This window comes from Chelonia mydas, chromosome 25 (assembly GCF_015237465.2).
Source record: "Chelonia mydas isolate rCheMyd1 chromosome 25, rCheMyd1.pri.v2, whole genome shotgun sequence".
NCBI classification, from domain to species: Eukaryota; Metazoa; Chordata; order Testudines; family Cheloniidae; genus Chelonia; species Chelonia mydas.
This window is the reverse complement of record NC_057858.1, coordinates 13694116-13713863: the sequence shown is the minus strand read 5'-3', so window position 1 is coordinate 13713863 and position 19748 is coordinate 13694116. Positions and strand designations below refer to the sequence as shown.

The following is a 19748-nucleotide window of genomic DNA, read 5'->3' as shown; positions in this document are numbered from 1 at the left end:
CACTCTGCTGATCCTGCTCTCACCTGCCCCCAGTAGCTGGTACCCTCCCCCGGAGTGACTGCTGGCAGTGAGGTCATGCTGGGGCCCATTGACTTCTACAGGGCTCTTCTTGGGAGCAAAGGCTGCAGGGTCCAGGCCTTGCTCTGCACTCCCAGCCTGGCTTGGTGGGAGCCTGCCGCGCTGTTCTGCAGAGTGCGTTTCCAGCTCAGCGCTGCAGATCACCTTAAACCCGGACTTGGGCTTCGACTGGGGACACCGCCGCAGCCAGGGGCCTTCCGACCTGGCGGGTCTGGTTCAGGCTGTCCCGGCACCTGCCGCAGCCCCAGGGCCAAGGAGGGTGAAAGCTAGAAACCAGAGCTGAAACCAGGATCCTGCTCCCCGCCGCAGCTCACTTGATTTATGCCAGTCATCCAGAAAGCCCCCAGGTATCTGCAGTGCCAGACAAACCCACTGTGGGAGTGACCCTGGGCCCGCAGGGGGAAGGATACCAGTGAGGAGGGGTGCAGCCACCGGCGCTGGTACAAGCTGCCCCTGGCCTGCGGGTGAGTCTGCAGGGGTCAGCGAGGGATTGACAGGGCTGCTTGATCTTGCCCTGTCCTCGCCATGTGATGCTTCCAGGGAACGGCCTCTCTGAGAGTCGCCCAGTGGGAACGGATCGCAGGAGCGTGGGGCTCATGTGGGAGACCTGGGCAGAATGCTCATCATCATGGGGCTGGGGGCTGGAAATGGACGCCAGGTAGCTTCCCGGTGGCAGCCTGGCACTGCCAGATCCCAGCTGGACGAAGCGAGAATGAAACTATTGGGGGGAAATGCAAGGGACTTTTCTGCATCGTGGAGTCAGTTCTGATTTGAGCTGCAGGTTGGTTCTGAGTCTGAAATGGTTTGGCCAGAACATGTGTCTCTCTGCTGTGCCCATCCCTGTGGTATCATGCTCCCTCTCCCCCCAGACTTACACCTCCCTCTGATCCCCCCCGCCTTTGTCTCTCTCCTGCAGGCTCCCAGGACAATGGGCCGGTGATTCGCATCAACAAGGTCCAGCACCAGCCGCTGCGCGTGGGGCTGGCTGAGCCAGTGGCCCTCCCCTGCCTCTTCTTGCTCCAGCCTTCGGCCTCACTGGGGCCCAACGAGCCGCCGGACCCGCCTCGCATCAAATGGAGCAAGGTGCAGTCGGCATCCGGCCAGAAGGAGGACGTGCCCGTCCTGGTGGCCAAGGAGAACGTGGTGAAGGTGGTGAAAGCCTACGAGGGGAGGGTGTCCCTGCCTGGCTACCCCAGCAACCGCTACAACGCCACCCTGGTGATCGGTGCAGCGCGGGCCAGCGACGCCGGGCTGTACCGCTGCGAGGTGGTGGCTGGCATCGACGATGAGCAGGACCTGCTGCCCCTGGAGGTCACCGGTGAGTTGGGTGCTGGCAGCGGGGACGCCGGCAGGATTGGAGGTCGTGATTAGGGACCTAGTCAGCGGGTGATTAGTTTCCCATTGGATGCCTATGGGAGAGCCGCTGCGGGAGTGTTGGCTACTCCAGGCTGGCCAGAGCCCAGCCCCCGCTGCGTGCTGCCAGTCCCAGGAGCTGGAGGTGAACTCAGGCCTGGGGGCAGGAGGGATCGCTGCAGCTGCTGCTGCACGGTATAATAGCAGGGTAGGCAGTGGCACTGGCATCTCCCAGGGCAGCCCTGGCTCTGGGGCCGCTATCTCTGGGTCTCTCTCCTTTGTCTGCAGGACTGTCTGGCCGTGTGTATACGTGTGTGTGTGCGTGTGCGTGTGTACTGAGCAGGGGTGTACCGTCTCGTCTCCCCAGTACGCTGGAGTCTCAACAGCACGTAGTGTAGTCGCTTGGGCGCCCGCAGTAGCAGCTTTCCGCGGATGCTGAGGGCTCGTGCTCAGGCTGCACGTCCAGCTGGTGTCCGAAGGGGAGCTGATGGAATCTCTCCACCCGGAGAGCACACGGCCAGCGACTCCTGCTCTATATACGCACAGCCCCGCTCTGGGCCTGAGCAAACGCTGCTGGCTTTGCGTCCCTGCTGCTTCTCAGCCTCCTCCTGGGGCTTCCCCCTGGAGATCTAGTGGCTCCGCAGGGCTGTAGTACTTACAGACTGGGGCCTTGCTCGTGATTTGCTTTGCTCTTTCAGAAGGGTCTGCTACTGGCTCCGGGAGGGGAGTGAGGTCTAGTGGGTTAGAGCAGGGGGGGCTGGGAGCCAGATCTCCTGGGATCTGTCTCTGGCTGGGGGAGGGGAGTGGGGTCTAGTGGGTTACAGCAAAGGGAGGACTGGGAATCAGAAACCCTGGGTTCTATTCCCAGTGCTGGGAGGGAAGTGTGACTGGGGGGGCTGGGAATCCAGACAGCTGCCTCATGTCCCCAGCTCTGTCACTGTGTCACTTTGGGCAAACACCTTCTCCGTGGATAAACAGAAAACGGCAGGCTCCAGAGCTATCAATCCAGCCCCTTTCACCAGCATGGAATTTACTTTGTCCCTAAGACAAACTGACTCTGGGCAGAAGAGAAGAGTGAGTGGGGAGTTGAGAGCAGCCTTCAGCTACCTGAAGGGGGGTTCCAAAGAGGATGGAGCTCGGCTGTTCTCAGTGGCGGCAGATGACAGAACAAGGAGTAATGGTCTGAAGTTGCAGTGGGGGAGGTCTAGGTTGGATATTAGGAAACACAATTTCACTAGGAGGGTGGTGAAGCACTGGAATGGGTTACCTAGGGAGGTGGTGGAAGCTCTATCCTTAGAGGTTTTTAAGGCCTGGCTTGACAAAGCCCTGGCTGGGATGATTTAGTTGGGGATTGGCCCTGCTTTGAGCAGGGGGTTGGACTAAATGATCTCCTGAGGTCTCTTCCAACCCTGATATTCTATGATGGGGGGCTCCTTCCTCCCTGCGCAGCCCCCGTCGGCATTGTCTCCCTGCTCATGCCCTGCGTGTCCCCTTCTCCCCAGGTGTGGTGTTCCACTACCGAGCAGCCAGCAACCGCTACGCGCTGACTTTCCCTGAGGCCCAGCGCACCTGCCGGGAGAACTCCGCCGTCATCGCCTCCCCACGTCACCTGCAGGCTGCCTTTGAAGATGGCTACGACAACTGCGATGCTGGTTGGCTGGCCGACCAGACTGTCCGGTAAACGGGGGAGCCCCCGGATCCTGGGCGCTGTCAGGATGCGGCTTGGGGAGTAGCCCTATTGGAGAGTGGTGGGACTTGCTTGGTGATGGGGGTGGGACTATGGGACAGCTTCTCAGTGCAACGTGGCTGCTTTGTTTCTGCATCTTGCACCACACCTGGCAGCACCGGAGCCCTGGGAATCCATGGGATGTCGTATCCCTCCTTTGGAGACCCTAGATCCCTGTTTCCCTGTGGGCCCAGGCTCCCGTAACACAGCCCTGACCCAGCAAAGCAGCCATGCCAGTGGCCCAGAGGCACCCAGCTAAGCAGCAGCCACTGAGCCATATATTCAGATAGCAGCAGCCTGCAAAATCTGCCCAAAGCAGGTTCCTGTGCAGGGGCTTGCACATGCAAAATGAGTGTGCAAAACACCATTGTGTCTGCAGATCAGGCAAGGGGTTTGATTACTTGTGCACTGTGGTGCCTTTCCACACGCAGGCCTGTTCCATGCACACAGATCTGCTCCCAGCTCTGCCACTGATTCGCCGTGTGACCTTGAGTGAGTCATGTCCCTGCACTGTGCCTCCCTTTCCCCATCTGAAAACTGGGGAGAATAACCCTGGCAAGCCTGAGAGTGGGGGGTGGAAGGTGGTTAATCCCTGCCAAGCACTTTGAGGCTGCACTTCTGCTGTTAGCAAACAGCTAACCACAGAGGATTGCTCTCCTTTGGGTTCAGGACACAGATCTGCACTTACATCTCCCATCTATACATCTCCAGCTCCCCCTGCCCCACTCCATCTCTCCCTCAGCCTGTCTCCATCCCCTTGGATATATAAAGAGATTTTTTCCCCCTCCACCTCTTCTCCGTTATAGCTGAAATTGCCATCAGACACCCTCAGCTTCTGACCTGAATCAAAGTGACGGCTGCTTGATTCCAGCGCGGTTCCCCGTGGCGAGTGATTCTCTGCTAGATCTGAGTGTCATGCAGCCAGATCCGTCACAAATCCTGAGAGCCGGGGCTCGGCATCTCTGCTGTCAAAGGGCCCCCTGCAGAGACACCAGGTCCCTACCGCCACCCCAGCTCCCTGCAGAAACCGGTGGGGATGCTGTGAAGCCGTGACCCCCCCCCATCTCCCGCTTTGTACGCTAGGTTTCCTGCTTTAAAGCATAGCGGCACGGAGGGAGCGTCTGTTCTGTGGCTGTCCGAGGCTTGTGGGACGGGCAGGACAAGGGCTGATCCAGGCCTGTGACTGCTGCTCTGCACCTTCTCCCCGCAGGTACCCCATCACGCTCTCCAGACCTGGCTGCTACGGAGACCGCAGCAGCCTGCCAGGCATCCGCAGCTATGGGGAGCGGGAAGCCAGTGAAGCCTATGATGTCTACTGCTACGCCAGGGAGCTCCAAGGCAAGCCCGGGGCACGGGCCCCTTCCCGACGACGCTTTCCTAGGCAGCCCCAAAGGGCCCCTCCTGCCACCTGCTTTCGGGGTCTGGGAAGCGGGTCTGGGACCTGGCTGGAGGTGGGCAGATTATTGCCCCCAGCACCTCTGGGCTGGAAGCGTCTCTCCGGCAGGGTTCCCAGTCCCTGCTGGGTGCAGAGAAGCCAGGAGGATTTCTACCCCAAGAGGTTCAGGGCAGGGAGCGGGCTCTTTGGTGCCAAGCCCTGGCCATCTCCCTCCACCCGCAGCCTCCCCTGCTGCTCTTTGAGAGTCAATAAAAGGCTCTGTGAGGGCCGTTCCGCAGCCAGCGCCGGGCAGCTCCTGGATTGGCGACGCACCGCCGGCTGCATGCCGCCCCCAGGGGACAGTGATAAACCAAGGAGCACCGTGCACCTGGCTGTGCCTTATTGCTTAAGCAATGAAGACTTTAAAAATGCATTCCTCCTCTCCGAGCTCCCCAGGCTGACGGATGCTGATTTCACGGCCGTGTCAGCAAACGGAGCAAAGAAGAATTTATTGCCTCTTTGCACCTGAAGCCCTTCTGGTGACCTTGAGCGGTGGGGTGGCTCAGGGATGCGATAGCTGCACCCCCTGGGATTTGTGCTTTGGCAGGCCTTGCAAGCTAAGCAGGAGTAGACTTGGTCAGTGCTTGGAGGGGAGACCCTAGGGCCTCTCAGCAAGTGTAGGTGATGTTTGTCCTTCGGAGCCAGTTCTGCACCAGTTTCCTGGTAGGATGACAGCAGGCGCTGTGCTGCTGGAGGGGCTTTTCTTCAGATGAGAGGGGGAGGTGGGGCCCTGAGTGCTGATCGGTAGCAAAGGTTCCCAGGCCTGTTGTCACGGAGTGTGGGGGAGTCAAGGCCCTGCACCCCTCTTCCTGGGATTCACCATGACTCTCAGCCAGCCAGTAAAATGGAAGGTTTATTGGACAACAGGAACACAGTCTAAAACAGAGCTTGTGGGTACACCCAGGACCCCGCAGTCAAGTCCTTCTTGGGGGACAGGGAGCTTAGACCCCAGCCCTGGGGTTCCCTGCGTTCCTCCACCCAGCCCCAAACTGCAACCAAAACCCCCCCAGCAGGCTCCCTCCTGCAGCCTTTGTCCAGTTTCCTGGGCAGAGGTGTTACCTCCCCCTCCCCCTCCTGGCTCAGGTGACAGGCTCTCAGGTCTCCCATCCCCAGTGAAACCCCCCTGCCACATCCCCAGGTCAGCACTCCCCCCACCCTGCGGCGTCACACCTAGGCAACGCGAGCCCCCGTGTCTTGGCTGGATGCCAGCATGAACCTGACATCCCTCATGTGGGTTTTATTGGATGCAAGAGGCCCAGATCCTCAACTGGCGTAAGTCAGCATCACTCTAGTAAAGTCAATGACTCTGTTGCTCCACTCGGCTTCAGTTCACATCCCAGCTGTTGTACAGCGCTGTTAAGCTGCGGGTGCATTCTACCCCAGAGGCAGCTGCACTGCAGCCATGAGCTGCGTGACCCTGGGTGAATGGGGAGCTGTATGCATCAATGGGCTTTTCTTCCCCTTGCAGGGAAAGTGTTCTACGTCTCCACGGCCGGACGGCTGACGTCCCAAGGAGCCAGGAAGCACTGCCAGAACCAGGGGGCCTCGCTAGCCACCACAGGCCAGCTGTATTTAGCTTGGAGGGATGGCTTGGACCAGTGCGACCCAGGCTGGCTGGCAGACGGAAGCGTCCGATATCCAATCAGGACCCCACGTAAAAAATGTGGAGGGGACGAGCCAGGCGTGAGGACCGTGTACCAGTTCCCCAACCGGACTGGCTTCCCGGGCCCGGCCATGAAGTTTGACGCCTACTGCTACAAAGGTAGGTGGGAAGGAGGGCGCCCCTTCTGGGGACAGATCGGACCAGGGATGATGGGCTAGTCCAGTTCCTGATCCAGAATCACCCTACGTGTCGTTAAAAGCTCCCGCCCGCCCCACAACCCTGGTGCCCACCTGTCCCCATGCTGCCCGCCTGCCCACAACCCTGGTGCCCACCCGTCCCCGTGCCACCCGCCCGCCCCACGACCCTGGTGCCCACCTGTCCCCATGCCGCCTGCCCGCCCACGACCCTGGTGCCCACCTGTCCCCATGCCGCCTGCCCGCCCGCGACCCTGGTGCCCACCTGTCCCCATGCCACCCGCCCGCCCCACGACCCTGGTGCCCACCTGTCCCCATGCTGCCCGCCCGCCTGCCCACGACCCTGGTGCCCACCTGTCCCCGTGCCGCCGGCCCGCCCCACGACCCTCGTGCCCACCTGTCCCCATGCTGCCCTGCCCACGACCCTGGTGCCGCCTAAACCTGTCTGTCTCATAGACACAAGGGCCATGGGGCCGGGTGGATAGATGTTGGAGGTGAAGCTCAGACCTACCCTGGGAACAAGCAGGGCCTCCAGCCCTTTGGGTGCTGGTTTCTGCTCCCCTGTTAATTCCCACCACGTGCACAGAGCTCCCCCTCCTCTGGGGGGGCAGCGAGACACGACGGAGCAGCACCGGCGCCCTGGGCTGCCTGGGAATTGATGGGCATGGCCAGCAGAATTGCCTTGGATGAATGTTTGGTTGGGGAATTAATCAGAGAAATGCGGGGAACTCCAGTCAGGGCAGCCTGGCCCAGTCACTGTGCGAATAAACCTGTCCCGGTGCGAAGGCAGGAGCTGAGAGCCTGGAGCAGGGGAGGGGATCTCAGGGGGGCAGGGAGAGGATGTGGGGGGAGGAAGGGAGAGCAATTCCGCTCTTCAGAGGTGCCCCCCATGTTCCACCCAAGCCCTCTGACTGCCTCCTGGGGGTTATGCTGAGAAAATCAGCCCTTTCGACGCTCTGGTCCCCTCCCCTCTGTCTCTGGCCGAGTGATAGTCGCAGGCTCTGTCCGAACCCCACATTCCCTGTGTCCCGTGCTGCCGCTGGCCTGGCTGGGGCGCTGAGGGCTCCTTCTGTTGCCCGGCAGCCCCACACTGGGCAGGAGTGGCAGGGATTGGCTCCCAGACAGAGGCACAAACCCCCCAGCTGGGAGAAGGGCACCCGTGGGCTAGCTCCTTGTGGGTGGAGTTGAAGGGGGTGAGGGTTAGGGAACAGAAGGAACCAGCCCCTGCCCCCATGGGGAAATACACAAGCCCTGCTGGGCTATGGGCTGCTGAGGGAGCCTGCCGGCCAGAGCCCCCCAACACCAGTGTGGAAATACAGCCGACCTATTTCATGTCACAGCAGCGAACTGGAGACAGCTCCCTTCTGCAGCCCCCGTAAATCACCCGGCCAGCGCCTTCATCCGAATCCCCCTGGCACTGAGCAGCCTCAAGTGTCTGGACTAGTGCTCCTAGCACCCAGCAGAGCCAGGCCAGGAGTGTTAAAGGGGTTTAGGTACCTGAGATGCGGAGGGGTTGTGTCTCGGGCACCTGGAGAAGTCCCACAAGGTGCCTACCTGCATCGTCAGACCCCTGAATCCCTTTACACACCTCCCATGGCTCGGTTCCCCGCCTGTGCCATGGCTTTGCTCTGCGTGCGGTCACCCCTCCGTTAACGACCCCGGTGTGGGGCTCGGAAATCCCTCCATTACTCCCTGGGGATGGTGCAAGTCGCTGGGCCCAGCACCTCTCCCAGTGTCAGCTGCCTCTCACACTGTCCATTAGAGACTCAAACAGGAAACGGGCTTGTTCTGGCATTCCTGTCCCCCCCGCCTCCCCCCGCAACCCTGCGTTCACTCACAAGGCTTCGGCTCCCCCACGCTCCTGCAACCCCATAAGGGGCCAGAGCCAAACGAGACCTCCAGGCCCCCGGGTTTCACCTGGCTCTGGGTCCAGGCCTGGTTCGCAGGGCGGCTTCCCGCCCTCGCTGGGTGAATCCCACTGAGTCCCTGTTAGCACACGCCCAGTTCTCGTCTCTGTGTCCGTTCGGGTCAGAGCAGCCCATGTCAGCTCCTGCTCGTTCATCTCTTTGCAGCGGGTCAGCAGCCATCCCCGTCACAGAAGAAACCAGACGAGTTGAGTCCTGAAAAAACAGAGAGCAGCCTGGATCGTGGGCAGCCGGAGCCGGATCTGGATGGGTTGGAGCCGGCGGGGCCTGACCCTCTGGGCATTGACAACGTCTTGGTGGAGCATGCCGAGGAGCAGCTGCCTCTGGCGCGAAACGAGCTGATCCCCAAAGAGCGCAAGGACCCCAGCGTGTCCGGGGACTCCAGGGAGATCACCCGCGGTCACTACAGCCTGAAGCACAAGCTGCTGGGGCCAGTCCTGTCGGAGGACGAGCAGCTGCAGCTGGTGACGGCTGGCCCAGCTGGGAAAGACCCAGAGCCTCCCCAGGTGGGATCCCAGAGGGCAGCAGCCACGGTAGCTCCCGTTCTGGAAGGGGCCGAGGTTCTGGCTGAGAATGTGTCTCCGAAACCCTCTTCAGTCTCCTTTCTGGCTGGGCCGGGGGAAGATCAGTCTCTGAATATGGTCAACCAGGCACCAGTGCAAGGGGTGAGCAGTGACCAGGGAGCCCACGAGCCGCTGCGCTTCACCACAGGTCGCTGGGAGGAGACACCTGGCCCCAGCCAGGTGACCTCTGTGGAAAGAGATGCCCTAGCCCTGGGGGAACGCACCGATGCCTTCCAGCCAACCTGGCGTGGTGGCATCACACAGGGGCCCCTGTCAGCTGATCTGCAGCCGCCTTCCCAAAGACCTGCCCCAGAGCTCCCCCAGGAACATGTCGCTAGCACCGTGGCCCAGGATGGCCTGGGGCTCTCATCTGCTGCCAAGGAGCCCGAGCAGCTGAGCCCTGCCACTCTGGATGAACCCAGCCATCTGCCCCACGGCCCTGAATCCACCAAGAAGAGTGTCTCCTCGGGGCTGAACGGCCGGTACTTCCAGCTGCAGCGTGAGGGACAAGCCCAGGGCGTGGACGGGAACGCTTTGGGGGGCGTCACGCCCACCCCTGGCCTGGCGTGGGAGATGACAGGCCCGGCGGACAATGCTGTCGAGATCCTCCCCGCATCCAAGCCCACCGCCAAGGCCCACGCAAGGGACCGCGCCTACCCCCTCTCCAACGAAGTAGATGAGCAGGCCGAGGGGCAGGCCGGCCACAGTGAGTATCTCTGATTAACCTCTTTCTGAGGGGGGCGTGAAGTGGAATTCTTTGCGGCCGCTGCAGCTTTATAATGCAGGACTGGCCATTTGCCCATGCGTTGGCCGGGGCAGCCCCCTGATCTGAGCGATTTGTATCTAGACAGAGAGAAGCGTTTCCCTCCCAGTTGTGCCAGTTTCACCCCATTCTGAGGACAGTCTCTTCCGCTCGTTACACCTGCAGCTCCACTGATGTCTGCAGGGTCATGCCTGATCTGCCGTGGTCTGATTTCCTGTTCGCTCTGTCATGGGAGCAGCTACCTCCCAAGGATCGGGATCCCATCATGCTGGGAGACTCACAGACCCCAGGCGAGATCTGGCGCCCATCGGGCCCGGCGCGGCGCAGACAGGACCAGGTCCCTGTGAGGAGCTCAGGGAGATGGGGGGCAGTGAGCCAGAGAGCCTCAACAATACAACACCAGCCCCCCGCCTCACTCTGCCCCCTTCCCTCCTTATCCACAGACTCCGTCTCCCCATGCAAGGGCAACCCTCCCTTCACCCCCACCACCTCCAGGGTGCTGCCCATCCCCTCCCATCTGCACTGAATTCATCATCTGTATGGAAACAACTCTCTTGTTCTCACTTCCCCCACTCCCCGTCCCCTGCTCCCAGGGTGACCTGAGCCCTTTCTGCCCCCTTACCCACCCCATTTCCCACAATTCCCCCTCCCTCACACATCTGAGGAAGGCTCCCCTGGACAAAGGGCCGTCTTTCCCCCCTGCCCCGCCAGGAGAGAGAGCATCATGTGCAGCCCCCCATCACCTGGCAATTAACCAGGCCTTCAGAGTGGGGGAGCCTCCTCCCCAGATGCTGCCTGAGTCATGAGGAGCCAGTAGCCATGGCAACCTTGCCTAGCTGGGATCTGCGGCTGCTCATCACGAGAGGCCATTGTCAAGTCCTTATGATGATATAGCAGCGCAAAGCGCTCGTCAGGGACCGGGGTGCTGGGCGTCATCCACTCAATAGCACCTCTCCTCAGACCCTTGTGCACAGACGGTGCTTTCCGTCCCAGGATCCCCCCGCGCTGTATACCCACACCCTGCCCCTGAGAGCTCCTGGCCCGCGGCTGAGGAGCCGGGCAGAGCCTGGGCACGTGGCCTGCGTGGGTCCTGCTGTTGTCTCATTATTGTATTTAGAGGGGGGCTCCCGGTGTAGCTGGTTGTGTGATCCACGCCCCCTCACTGTTCCTTTGCCCATGCACCAGGGCCTTCTGCTAACCAACATCTCTGGCTTTTTGCAGAGCGAAGGGGATCAACCCACCAAGGGCACCCACAGACGGGGACAGCCCCAGCACCCCCCTCACCATCTGCTCCCGACCAGGAAAAAAAGCCACAATGGACCCTCCGCCTGACACCACCGCTCCCCCAGCACAGCCGCTGGGCTCCCACTGACCAGCCCCCAGCCAGCGACAGTCCTTGGGCGGCGCGTGCGGCCAACACCATCCGGATGGGAGAGTCACTGATGGGTACTCGGGGGGTGGCAGAGACAGCAGCCAGCGCGGAGGAGGGAAGACGGGACCGGAGCTCTGAGAGCATCCCGATGCTGGCTGACCCGACGCCGGCAGCCAGTGGGCTGTCTCTGCGCCCGGCTGGCACCCTGACCGCAGGAGACGCTCTCAGTCCACTGGAGGAGGCCGCTCTCAACCCGCTGCTCCCCAGCTCCAGCGTCCGAGGCGATTACCCCCAGGCGGGAGGCCTAGGGCTGCCGCCCCCTGGGGAGGATGTGGAGGATTCCTCTGGGGAGGTCACCTCCAGTGAGGAGGGTGCCACCCCCATCCCGCCGCTATCTGCCCTCCCCAGGGCCCACCTGCATGCACTACTCCCCCCCCACGCTGAGGATCTGGGGGCGCCCCCCTCCACCCATCCCCACCCCGGGGGCAGCGAAGGCAGCGGCGCTGCGGAGTTCAGCTTCCCGGAGAGGAAGGGCAAAGACGTGACCTTTACCGAGAGGTTCATTTCCTTGCCTGGCCGCGCTGGCAGTCCACCAGCCAGTGCTGAGAGCTCCGGCTCCAAGGAGCCCAGGGAGAGAGCTGGCACGGACGCCCACAGGGCTCTGGGCTTGGAGTCTCTGGATGAACCCCCGGGCCTGGAGGAAACGTTGCCTGGCCCAGCCTGGGAGCTGAGAGACGAGCGTGCAGAGGATGGGCAGGCTGAGCTGCAAGGCGAAGGCGCGGTCACTCATCCCGCTGAGGAGATTCCAGCCCCAGCACCTGCCCGCTCTGACCCTTGGGTGGCACCAGCCGAGTTTCCAGCCAGCAACAGCGAGCCAGCCAGCCGCGAACCTGCCACGCAGCCCAGCCCAGCTTGGGCAATGTCGGCCGGCCAGCTACAGCCACGGGAGCTGGAGGGGGAAGGCGAGGACATGAACTTGGCTGCAGCACTGTCCGGGGATGGGTCAGCGGAGCAGACTGTGGGTCCCCCGACGCTCCCTTTTGGCACCACCCAGACCACGGCTCTGGACCCCTACAAGCCTGCAGGGACCAACTGGCCGGTGATCAGGAGGGGGCAGATGGCAGCAGGAGCCATCAGCCTCCTACAGCCATCGCTGACAATCACGGAGCCTGCCCACTCCCCTGTACCGGGTCCCACACTCCCTGGCACAGTTGCTAACCGAGCCCCTGTAGCAGGACCAGCCCAGGCTGCTGTCACAATGACCAGGCTGCCAGGAGTCACGGGGCTCGAGAGCTCGCCCTCCGCACCGGCTGCTGCAAGCCACACAGAGCCCAACGCAGAGGATGTCTTGGGGGAAGCCAAGAGGGATGAGCCACCAACGCCGTGGGGCTCTGCAGCTGGGCCGCCCCAGCTGGAACAAAGGATGAGGGTGAGCACCAGCCCTCAGGACCCCCTGCCCAGCTTGCCCACTGATTTATCTCCGCTGGTTCCTGGGTCCCGGGAGGAAGGCGTCCTGGAGCCCCTGGTGCACGCCAGCCAGGCCTTCAAGGCACCCAAGGCGGAGCTGGACAGATTCATTCTCCAGCCCGTGATTGACACGGCCCAAGAGGGCATCCTGGCCGAGGTCCCAGGGCTTTCACTGGCGGACAGGGAGGCTGACAGCGGGAGCGGAGAGGAGCAAGTGCTGCCCTTTGCGGGGGAGAAGGAGAGCCTGACCTGGACTGGGGAGAGCAAGGCCAGCACACTGGGTAAGTGACAGCCCGTAGAGCCGGGAATGGGGTCAAGGCTGTGAGCAGAGGGGGGGTGGCACCTGCTGGAGCCAGGCAGAGCATGCGCAGGAACTGAGCAAGTTCTGCCCATGCTCCCCACTCCCGACCTGTAGCCCCCTCCTCCTATCCCAGTCCTGGGCTCCCCCTCCAGCTCTGCCGATGCCCCGAGTCATGCTGAATTGTGCTACGCAATGCGGTGGCTGTGTTGCTTGCCTGCCACTCCTGAAACCCTAGGACCTTCCCCAGGATTTGAACCCAGGTCTTCACAGCCAGGCTGGCAAAGCCAGTCCCCCCGAAGCCACTCAGTTCTGAGATAGGAAGCAGTCTGCACATTGCAAGATGCCATTCTGTGTCCCCCCACTTCTCTTCCCCTGCCTGCTGCTGCTCCTGATCCCAGGTTTCTGGGTAGCTGCATCCCACCCCTGCACTTCTCCTCCCTCCATCCCAGGGCCTGACCAAAAGCCTGATGAAGTCATGGGGGACGTCTGGGGATGCAGGACCCTGCCCTGGCAGAGGGCGAGGTCCCCCATCTCGATTCACATGGAACAAGGAGCGAAATTATCCGTCTTAGTTTCCTGGCTCTGCTGCCCGGGCAGCCACCCCAGTGCCCTGCGCAGAGGTTCTCCAAATGGGTCGGAACGCACTGCGCGGCCCCGCTGATGAAATGCAACTCAGATACAGTCAACTTGGCAAAACATAGCCTCAGCTTCTCCTCCGCGCTGGCAGGCTCCTGGCACGCTGGCTCCTCTGAGGGGGAAACACAGCCGAGAGTAGCCCAGCGAGCAAGTCTGCTCAGCTGCTAAAAACCAGGGTGCATTCAGAGAACAAACAGTCGATAGGCCCTCTAGGCTCTAGGAATGGATAGATAGTTACTAGGATTTAAGGCGGTAGATAGCAGGGTGGGTATGGGAATGGATAGATAGATAGATGACAGATAAAGGGGGTGTATTGGGATAGATAGATAGATTAGATTAGGATTTTGGGAGAGAGAGACTAGACTCTAGGAATGGCGACAGATAGACACATAGGGATATAGACAGATTGATTCAATGCTAAGGCCAGGGTTCAGGGGTCCTTATTTTATTAGCACCCATTTCCTCAGTGCTGAGTTTTATACAGAGCTCTCCTTCCAACTGTGACGGGGCTGCAGGCATAGCCTGGATTTCTCGACGTGCTCTGTGCTGTTAGAGCGAGCCGGGAACCCATGGTTTTAAATATTTAATATTTGCAGTTGCTAATAATAATAGCTAGAGAGGCAGCTCCTGGCAGGGAATATTTAAGCATCCAAAGGCTTTTAGTATCTGGGAAAAAGACAACAAATATTTTTGAAGTTTGGAGCCACTGAGAGGCGGGAAAGTCAACACGGTTAATATTCAGCAGTCTGAGGTCCCTGCGCTGCTGGTGAAATATGCGTCAGCGCTGGGAGCTGGAGCTGCTGCTGTGCTGAGCCCCTGCAAACAGCTCCCTGATGGCCAAATGCGCTGTGGCACCTCGGCAGGAACCTGACACGACCGTATTGTTTCTGGGACAATACAGACTCTGTCCTGTGGCTGTGCTAATGCTGGGGGTGGGGCAGAGAAGCAGTCAGAGCTTCCCCCAGCGGGGCGGTAGGTCAGGTTGGGACTCATACCTGGAGCGATTCCCCAGCCCTCCCCACTGCCCCGGCTCTTGACCTGACCCAGGTGGGTTCCTTTCCCCCGCGCTGAGTGTGGGGGGGTGGCTGGGTGGGGGCTGCAGCTTGGTTCTCGCTAGGCCTGAATGAACTGGCCTCTTAGTTACAAGAGCCAGCCAGAAATTTTCCATTGGAAAATGCTGATTCCATGAAATCAAAATGTTTTGCGGGAACATAACAATTTCATCTAAATTTTCACCAGAAATTGTTTGTTTCCATTTGATCCTTCAGACTTTGATGTCAATATGCTACACCGTGCTAGCCTATAATGTCATCAGTGAATAGTCCCAACAATACATTCAAACTATTTTTGGAATGTTTCATTTCATGAAAAATTCCCAGATTTTGACTTTTTTGTCAGATTTTGGGGCAAAACCAGATTATGAACTGGTAGAATTTCCCGCGGGCCAGGAGTTCCCCATGTTACAGCTCTGGGTATAACACTCAGTGTCCCTCCTTGCCGGCCTGTGGAGTGAGCCAGGCAGGTCCCATCTCCAAACTGCCCTCCTCTCCCCCCCCCCCCGCCACCACACACAAACCCAGTGTAGACCCACCCTCCTGGCCCCTATCCCTTGCTCCCCCATCCTGGCGGCAGTTCCATGGCCACGCCGTCCCAGATTGCAGAGACATCCCTGTGTGGAAGCTGGCCATGCTGTGGGATTGCTGGGTGGCTTTTCAGCCAGGGGACAGGTAGCCCTGGCTACGGTCCAGTCCCAGAGTAACCTCTTCACCTTATCCGGGCTGGGTCTCCGGCAGCAGTGCAAGCAGCAGTGAGCGCCACACCCTGGGTGGAGCCACCTGGTGCATGTGTATAAACCGCGATAGAGAAGCCCCAGGCATGTCCCCTCCCTCTGCAGGGGTTGCTCTGATCAGCCCCGCAGAGTGTTTTTGGTGGATCCCGGTGAGTGGTGCCTGGAGCCCGGCCCCAGAATGCTGCCTTTCATAGGTCTGGAATTTACCCGCCCATCCAAGGGCTTTGTTACAGCCTTTTGCTGCAGCCTCAGCATTCTCCGCACTGGCCTTACTGGTGTCAAGATCCAGGGGACCGCCCACTACCCACAAATCCAAGCTGGCCACAGAACGGCACCTGGGAAAGGGGGGCTGTGCTCTCCTGCATACTGATGGGCAGGCCCGGGCCCCCCTGTATTCCTGCTAATAGATCCCAGCGAGCCCAGGGCAAGATGTGAGATGGTTTTAATAAGGTGCACTTGGGGCTTTGCTGTTGAACACATCTTCCTAATAAAGCACTTACAGCTCCGAGGGGAAGCAGCTTGGACAGGACGGGGTTTCACGGGGCCAAGACACTGCTCAGCCTGGAAGGGGACGTTGAGTCTTTCTTTCTTTCTCTCCTATGGTTAGCCTCCTATCACTGGGTCTTGGTGGATTTATAACGAGAGACACAAACACTCAAAGCGGAGCTGTTCTTCCTGCTCCCGGCTCCAGCATGCCCACTCACCCTCCGTCACCACCCGGGGTGCAGCACGCCTTCACCCACGCGCTCAGTGCCCACTTCACGCACATGCTTTCCTGGCCGCTCTCCAGCAGCGTCTCTGCTCCATTCCCATAGCCGGCGCGGATGGCGCATCCCCCGCCGTGCTGTGGGATCTGGCGGCACTGATGCCTGCCGAGCAAACAAACCTCCGCAGGGCTCCTGGATTCTTTTTCCTGTCTCCAGCGCATCTGCCTGCCCTGGCTGGCTAGGGCTGCTGCGACTGCCTGTTGCTGGGGTTTGCTCCATCTGCACTGGCCCCAGCTCTCCCCCGTCCCAGCTACCACCAGGCACTGCTCTCCTCTGTTTCCCCTTCTGCTTTCTGACTGGGGTGGGGAGGAGGAGAAGGGGGAAGCCCAGCACTCATGGGCATCCCTACAATAACAAACCAGGGTACACAGCAGAGCACCCCTAGGCAGCCCTGCACTTACAGACTCAGGTGTGCAGTCTGGCAGCCATGCAGAGCCCCGGCAGCTGCAAGCCAGGTATGCTGGGCAGCAGAAGGGTAGGAAACGAGGCTGCTCTACCATTAACCTGGAGGTTCACGAGCACCTGGTGACACTTGCTGTTGGGTCCCCAGGTCCTAATTAAGCCCTTCTTGGGGCGGTGGGGCAGCGCTGGAGCACAGCAATCAGCACTGGAGAGCTGGCTGAGCCCAGCCACAGCCGGGCAGGCATCACACACTGGATGCAAATGACCCCAACGGCTGGAAATGGGACCGAAGGGCCTCGCTTCCGTACGTGGCTCCCTGAGCTCAGATGGAGAAGCAGGCTGCGGGAGGGCGACGGCTCCGGCGGAAAAGGCCTGGGGGAATTTGGCGGCATGCCAGTTGAGGCCTCTTTGCCCCTGCTCATTGCACCGCCCCATGCTGGCACCAAGCCCTCCACACGATCCTGTCAGTCCCCCACTAACCACCAAGCCTTCCCTGCGGCTCCCCTGCAGGGAAGATCCCGCCTCTGCCAGCTCTCGGCTGTGATAGAAATAGAGCCTGCTGGGCCCTGCACAATCAGCTGGGGCCTCAAGGGCTGAGAGTGGCTTGCCCTGGCCCAGCCTGTGCAGCTTCAGCTGTTCCCAGGATTGGCTGTGAACTCATTCCGCCCCTGGTCAGGCCCAGCTCCTGCGCTGGACACAGCGCCCCACGCAGCCACTGTTAATCAGCTTGAAAAATAAGATGGCTGCAGACGTAGCTCCCGGGAGACACAATCAAAGGTTAGGGGGCATCATTAGTGTCTGCATTATATCCCTTCGGGGTCACCTGCTGGCATCTAAATCAAAGGGAGCCACTTTCTTCCATCTTGGGGAGAGACAGAAAGATGAGAATCTAACAAAGAGATGAGATAGATTGATTAGATTAGATAGAGGGGGTGGATAGGGATAGATAGATAGAAGGGGTGGATGGGGATAGATAGATAGATTAGATAGAGGGGGTGGATAGGGATAGATAGATAGAAGGGGGTGGCTGGGGACAGATAGAGGGGGTGTACGAGGATAGATAGATTAGATAGATGTGTATTGGGACAGATAGATAGATGGGTGTGTTATATTGTGGCAAGGAGTTTCACAGGTTAATGGTGAATGTGTAACGGAGTATTTCCTCATTGGTTTTAAATGTGCCACCTCTCGTTTGAATTGATACAGAACTAGGTACCATGGACGGAAGGAAGTAGGGGGAAAGAGAGAGTCTGGTCTTGCAGTGCTGCGCCTTTAATATTCCTGTAGGAAGAATGTGCCTGTTTTAGAGGAACTCGTGATTACCCATGCTGAGCTCTTGCAAAAATCTGGCCCCAATTCTAGGCGTTGTGTTCTTGAAAACTTAGCCTTTAGCAGGGGGCTCTGGAGGCAGCCGTGGGAAGCAGGGGACAGGGATGGACTCCAAGATACAACCCCACTCTGGGGACCCTGAGCACAGGCTTGGGTTGCGAGCCTCTGTGGCAGCGTCTTCCCTGCTGTTGTCACCTGTGCTGGTGGATTAAAGCTAGTGGGGGGATTCCTACCCATGCTACCAACACACTGTCATTTGCAGTGTAGATGCACCCGACAGGGAGTGGAGCCTCAGCTGGCGAAGCTGATGGCCCAAGCAATAGCGCACAGCACGGCAAAGCTGCCTGGAGGAGCCATCTTCCGCCGTTCAGCTCATCCAGTCGCTCTCCCGCTGCCGGGGGCTCTCAGAGTGCGCATTGCAAAGCTCCTGACGGAGGGCTCAGCTGCTGTTTTGCCTGCTGTGTCCTCTCTGCTCACTAAGTGCTGCTGTGTAGATAAATGGAGCGAGATTCCTCCACTTCAGCCAGCAGAAGAGTCTGCTCGCCTATCTCGGACTTTGCAGGGCTGCTGGCGTTCGGGTGCGCGCCTCATTGCCATGCGAGGGCTGCCTGCTGTTTCCCCCGGAGACTGTTTGAAGTCAGTCAGAACTAATTATAAAAAGAAAGAATTAGATTCCGACTCGAGCCAGCTGGCAGGTGCCTGAGCTGCAAGTCTTTTGCATATTTTAACGCTGCGTTTGGGTGCCGGGCGTGCACGGCGGGTCCCGCACGCCGGCCCAAAATAAAACCGGGAGAAAAATCTCAGTGTGCAGAGATCAAGAGCACAGAACCTGTCTCGGCTTAACAGCGAGACGCGTACCAGGACCAGAAGGAGAGAGACGGCCGCGGAGCTGTGCTTTCATTTGGGGAGCGGAGTGGGTGGGCCTGGGTGTGAGCAGATGGCCATGTGCAAGCACATTACCACAGTGTGCAAATGTGGCTCTCTCCTGGAGTTCGCTCAGGGCCCCGTTCCCACGGAAGCCCTGCTGCAGGGGCAGAGCTGCGTGGGGTTCAGACGCTGAACCAGGCTGGAAGCAGGGAGGAGGGAGGTGGCAAGGAATTGTGGGACGGCACTGGAGGACTACCAGCACTGAGTTGGCTCAGGCCTGTATCCACGCTGCAGAGCAGTGACGACAGCCGCTGCAGTGTGGGTTTAGACTGTGCCCCGTCGGCCGGCAGCTTTGTGCAAAGCACCCCCGTGCTTGAGCCAGGGGCCTTTGGGTGTGGCTGGGACTTGGGTTAGGGGCAGCGCTGGCAGGAGAACCAGAGATAACTGAAGTGCAGACAAGCCCTGGGTCTCTCGCTCTGAAGGGGGGTGCCACAGAGCAACCCCCTGGTTGGTACCAGGTGGGTGGGGGAAGGAACCGCTAGTGCTCATGGCTGCAGTAGAGATGCAGGGAGGCTGCCCAGTGGAGCTGGAGAGCAAACCCTGCTCGTGAGGAGCCCACACAGAATACTGATGGCCCATGTGTGGCATGATCTCCATGGGTCCTGGGGGCCTGAGGGAGGCTGGAGAAGGGGGGGAGCCTGAGCAGTGGGTCTTGGGTCTCTGCCTCAGCGCCCGTCTCCAAAGGGCCCCGTGCCCATGCGCCCGTGCCTTATGCTCGTGTCTTGCAGCTCAGGCCGACGCCTGCGAGACTAACCCCTGCCTGCACGGCGGGACCTGCCAGGCCAACGGAACCGTCTACAGCTGCAGCTGCGACCAGGGCTTCACCGGGGAGAACTGCGAAATAGGTGAGTGGCCTCTGCCCCACAACCACGGCCCTGCCCTGCAGAGTCAGGAGGGGCTAAGAACAGCTGCCCGGCCAATCACAAGTGGGGCAGGGGTCTGGGCACTGAGTCGCCAGTTCAAATCCAGCCAAGGGCAGGCGTGGCACTTGATGGCTTTTGCCTGGTCTCTGCAAAGGTGCCATGCTGGGGACGGGAGTGCAGTGCCCATGGGCATTGATTGACTGCTGGGTGGCAGATGCAGCGAGGATGGAGTGAGCCACAGAGGCTGAGCCCTCC

General features: G+C 60.2%; 1 protein-coding gene across 6 annotated transcripts in view; it reads left to right on the top strand.

Annotated features, from left to right (window-relative positions):
- NCAN (neurocan) overlaps positions 1–19748 on the top strand; it is an 81294-nt gene that overhangs the window by 42161 nt on the left and 19385 nt on the right. For all 6 annotated transcript variants that reach the window (XM_043535903.1, XM_043535905.1, XM_043535906.1 and 3 more), the window contains exons 3-9: positions 995–1396; positions 2934–3108; positions 4368–4495; positions 6061–6354; positions 8462–9583; positions 10862–12760; positions 19359–19475. In XM_043535903.1, the coding sequence (XP_043391838.1) occupies positions 995–1396; positions 2934–3108; positions 4368–4495; positions 6061–6354; positions 8462–9583; positions 10862–12760; positions 19359–19475 (4137 nt within the window). The remainder of the gene's footprint in view (positions 1–994; positions 1397–2933; positions 3109–4367; positions 4496–6060; positions 6355–8461; positions 9584–10861; positions 12761–19358; positions 19476–19748) is intronic.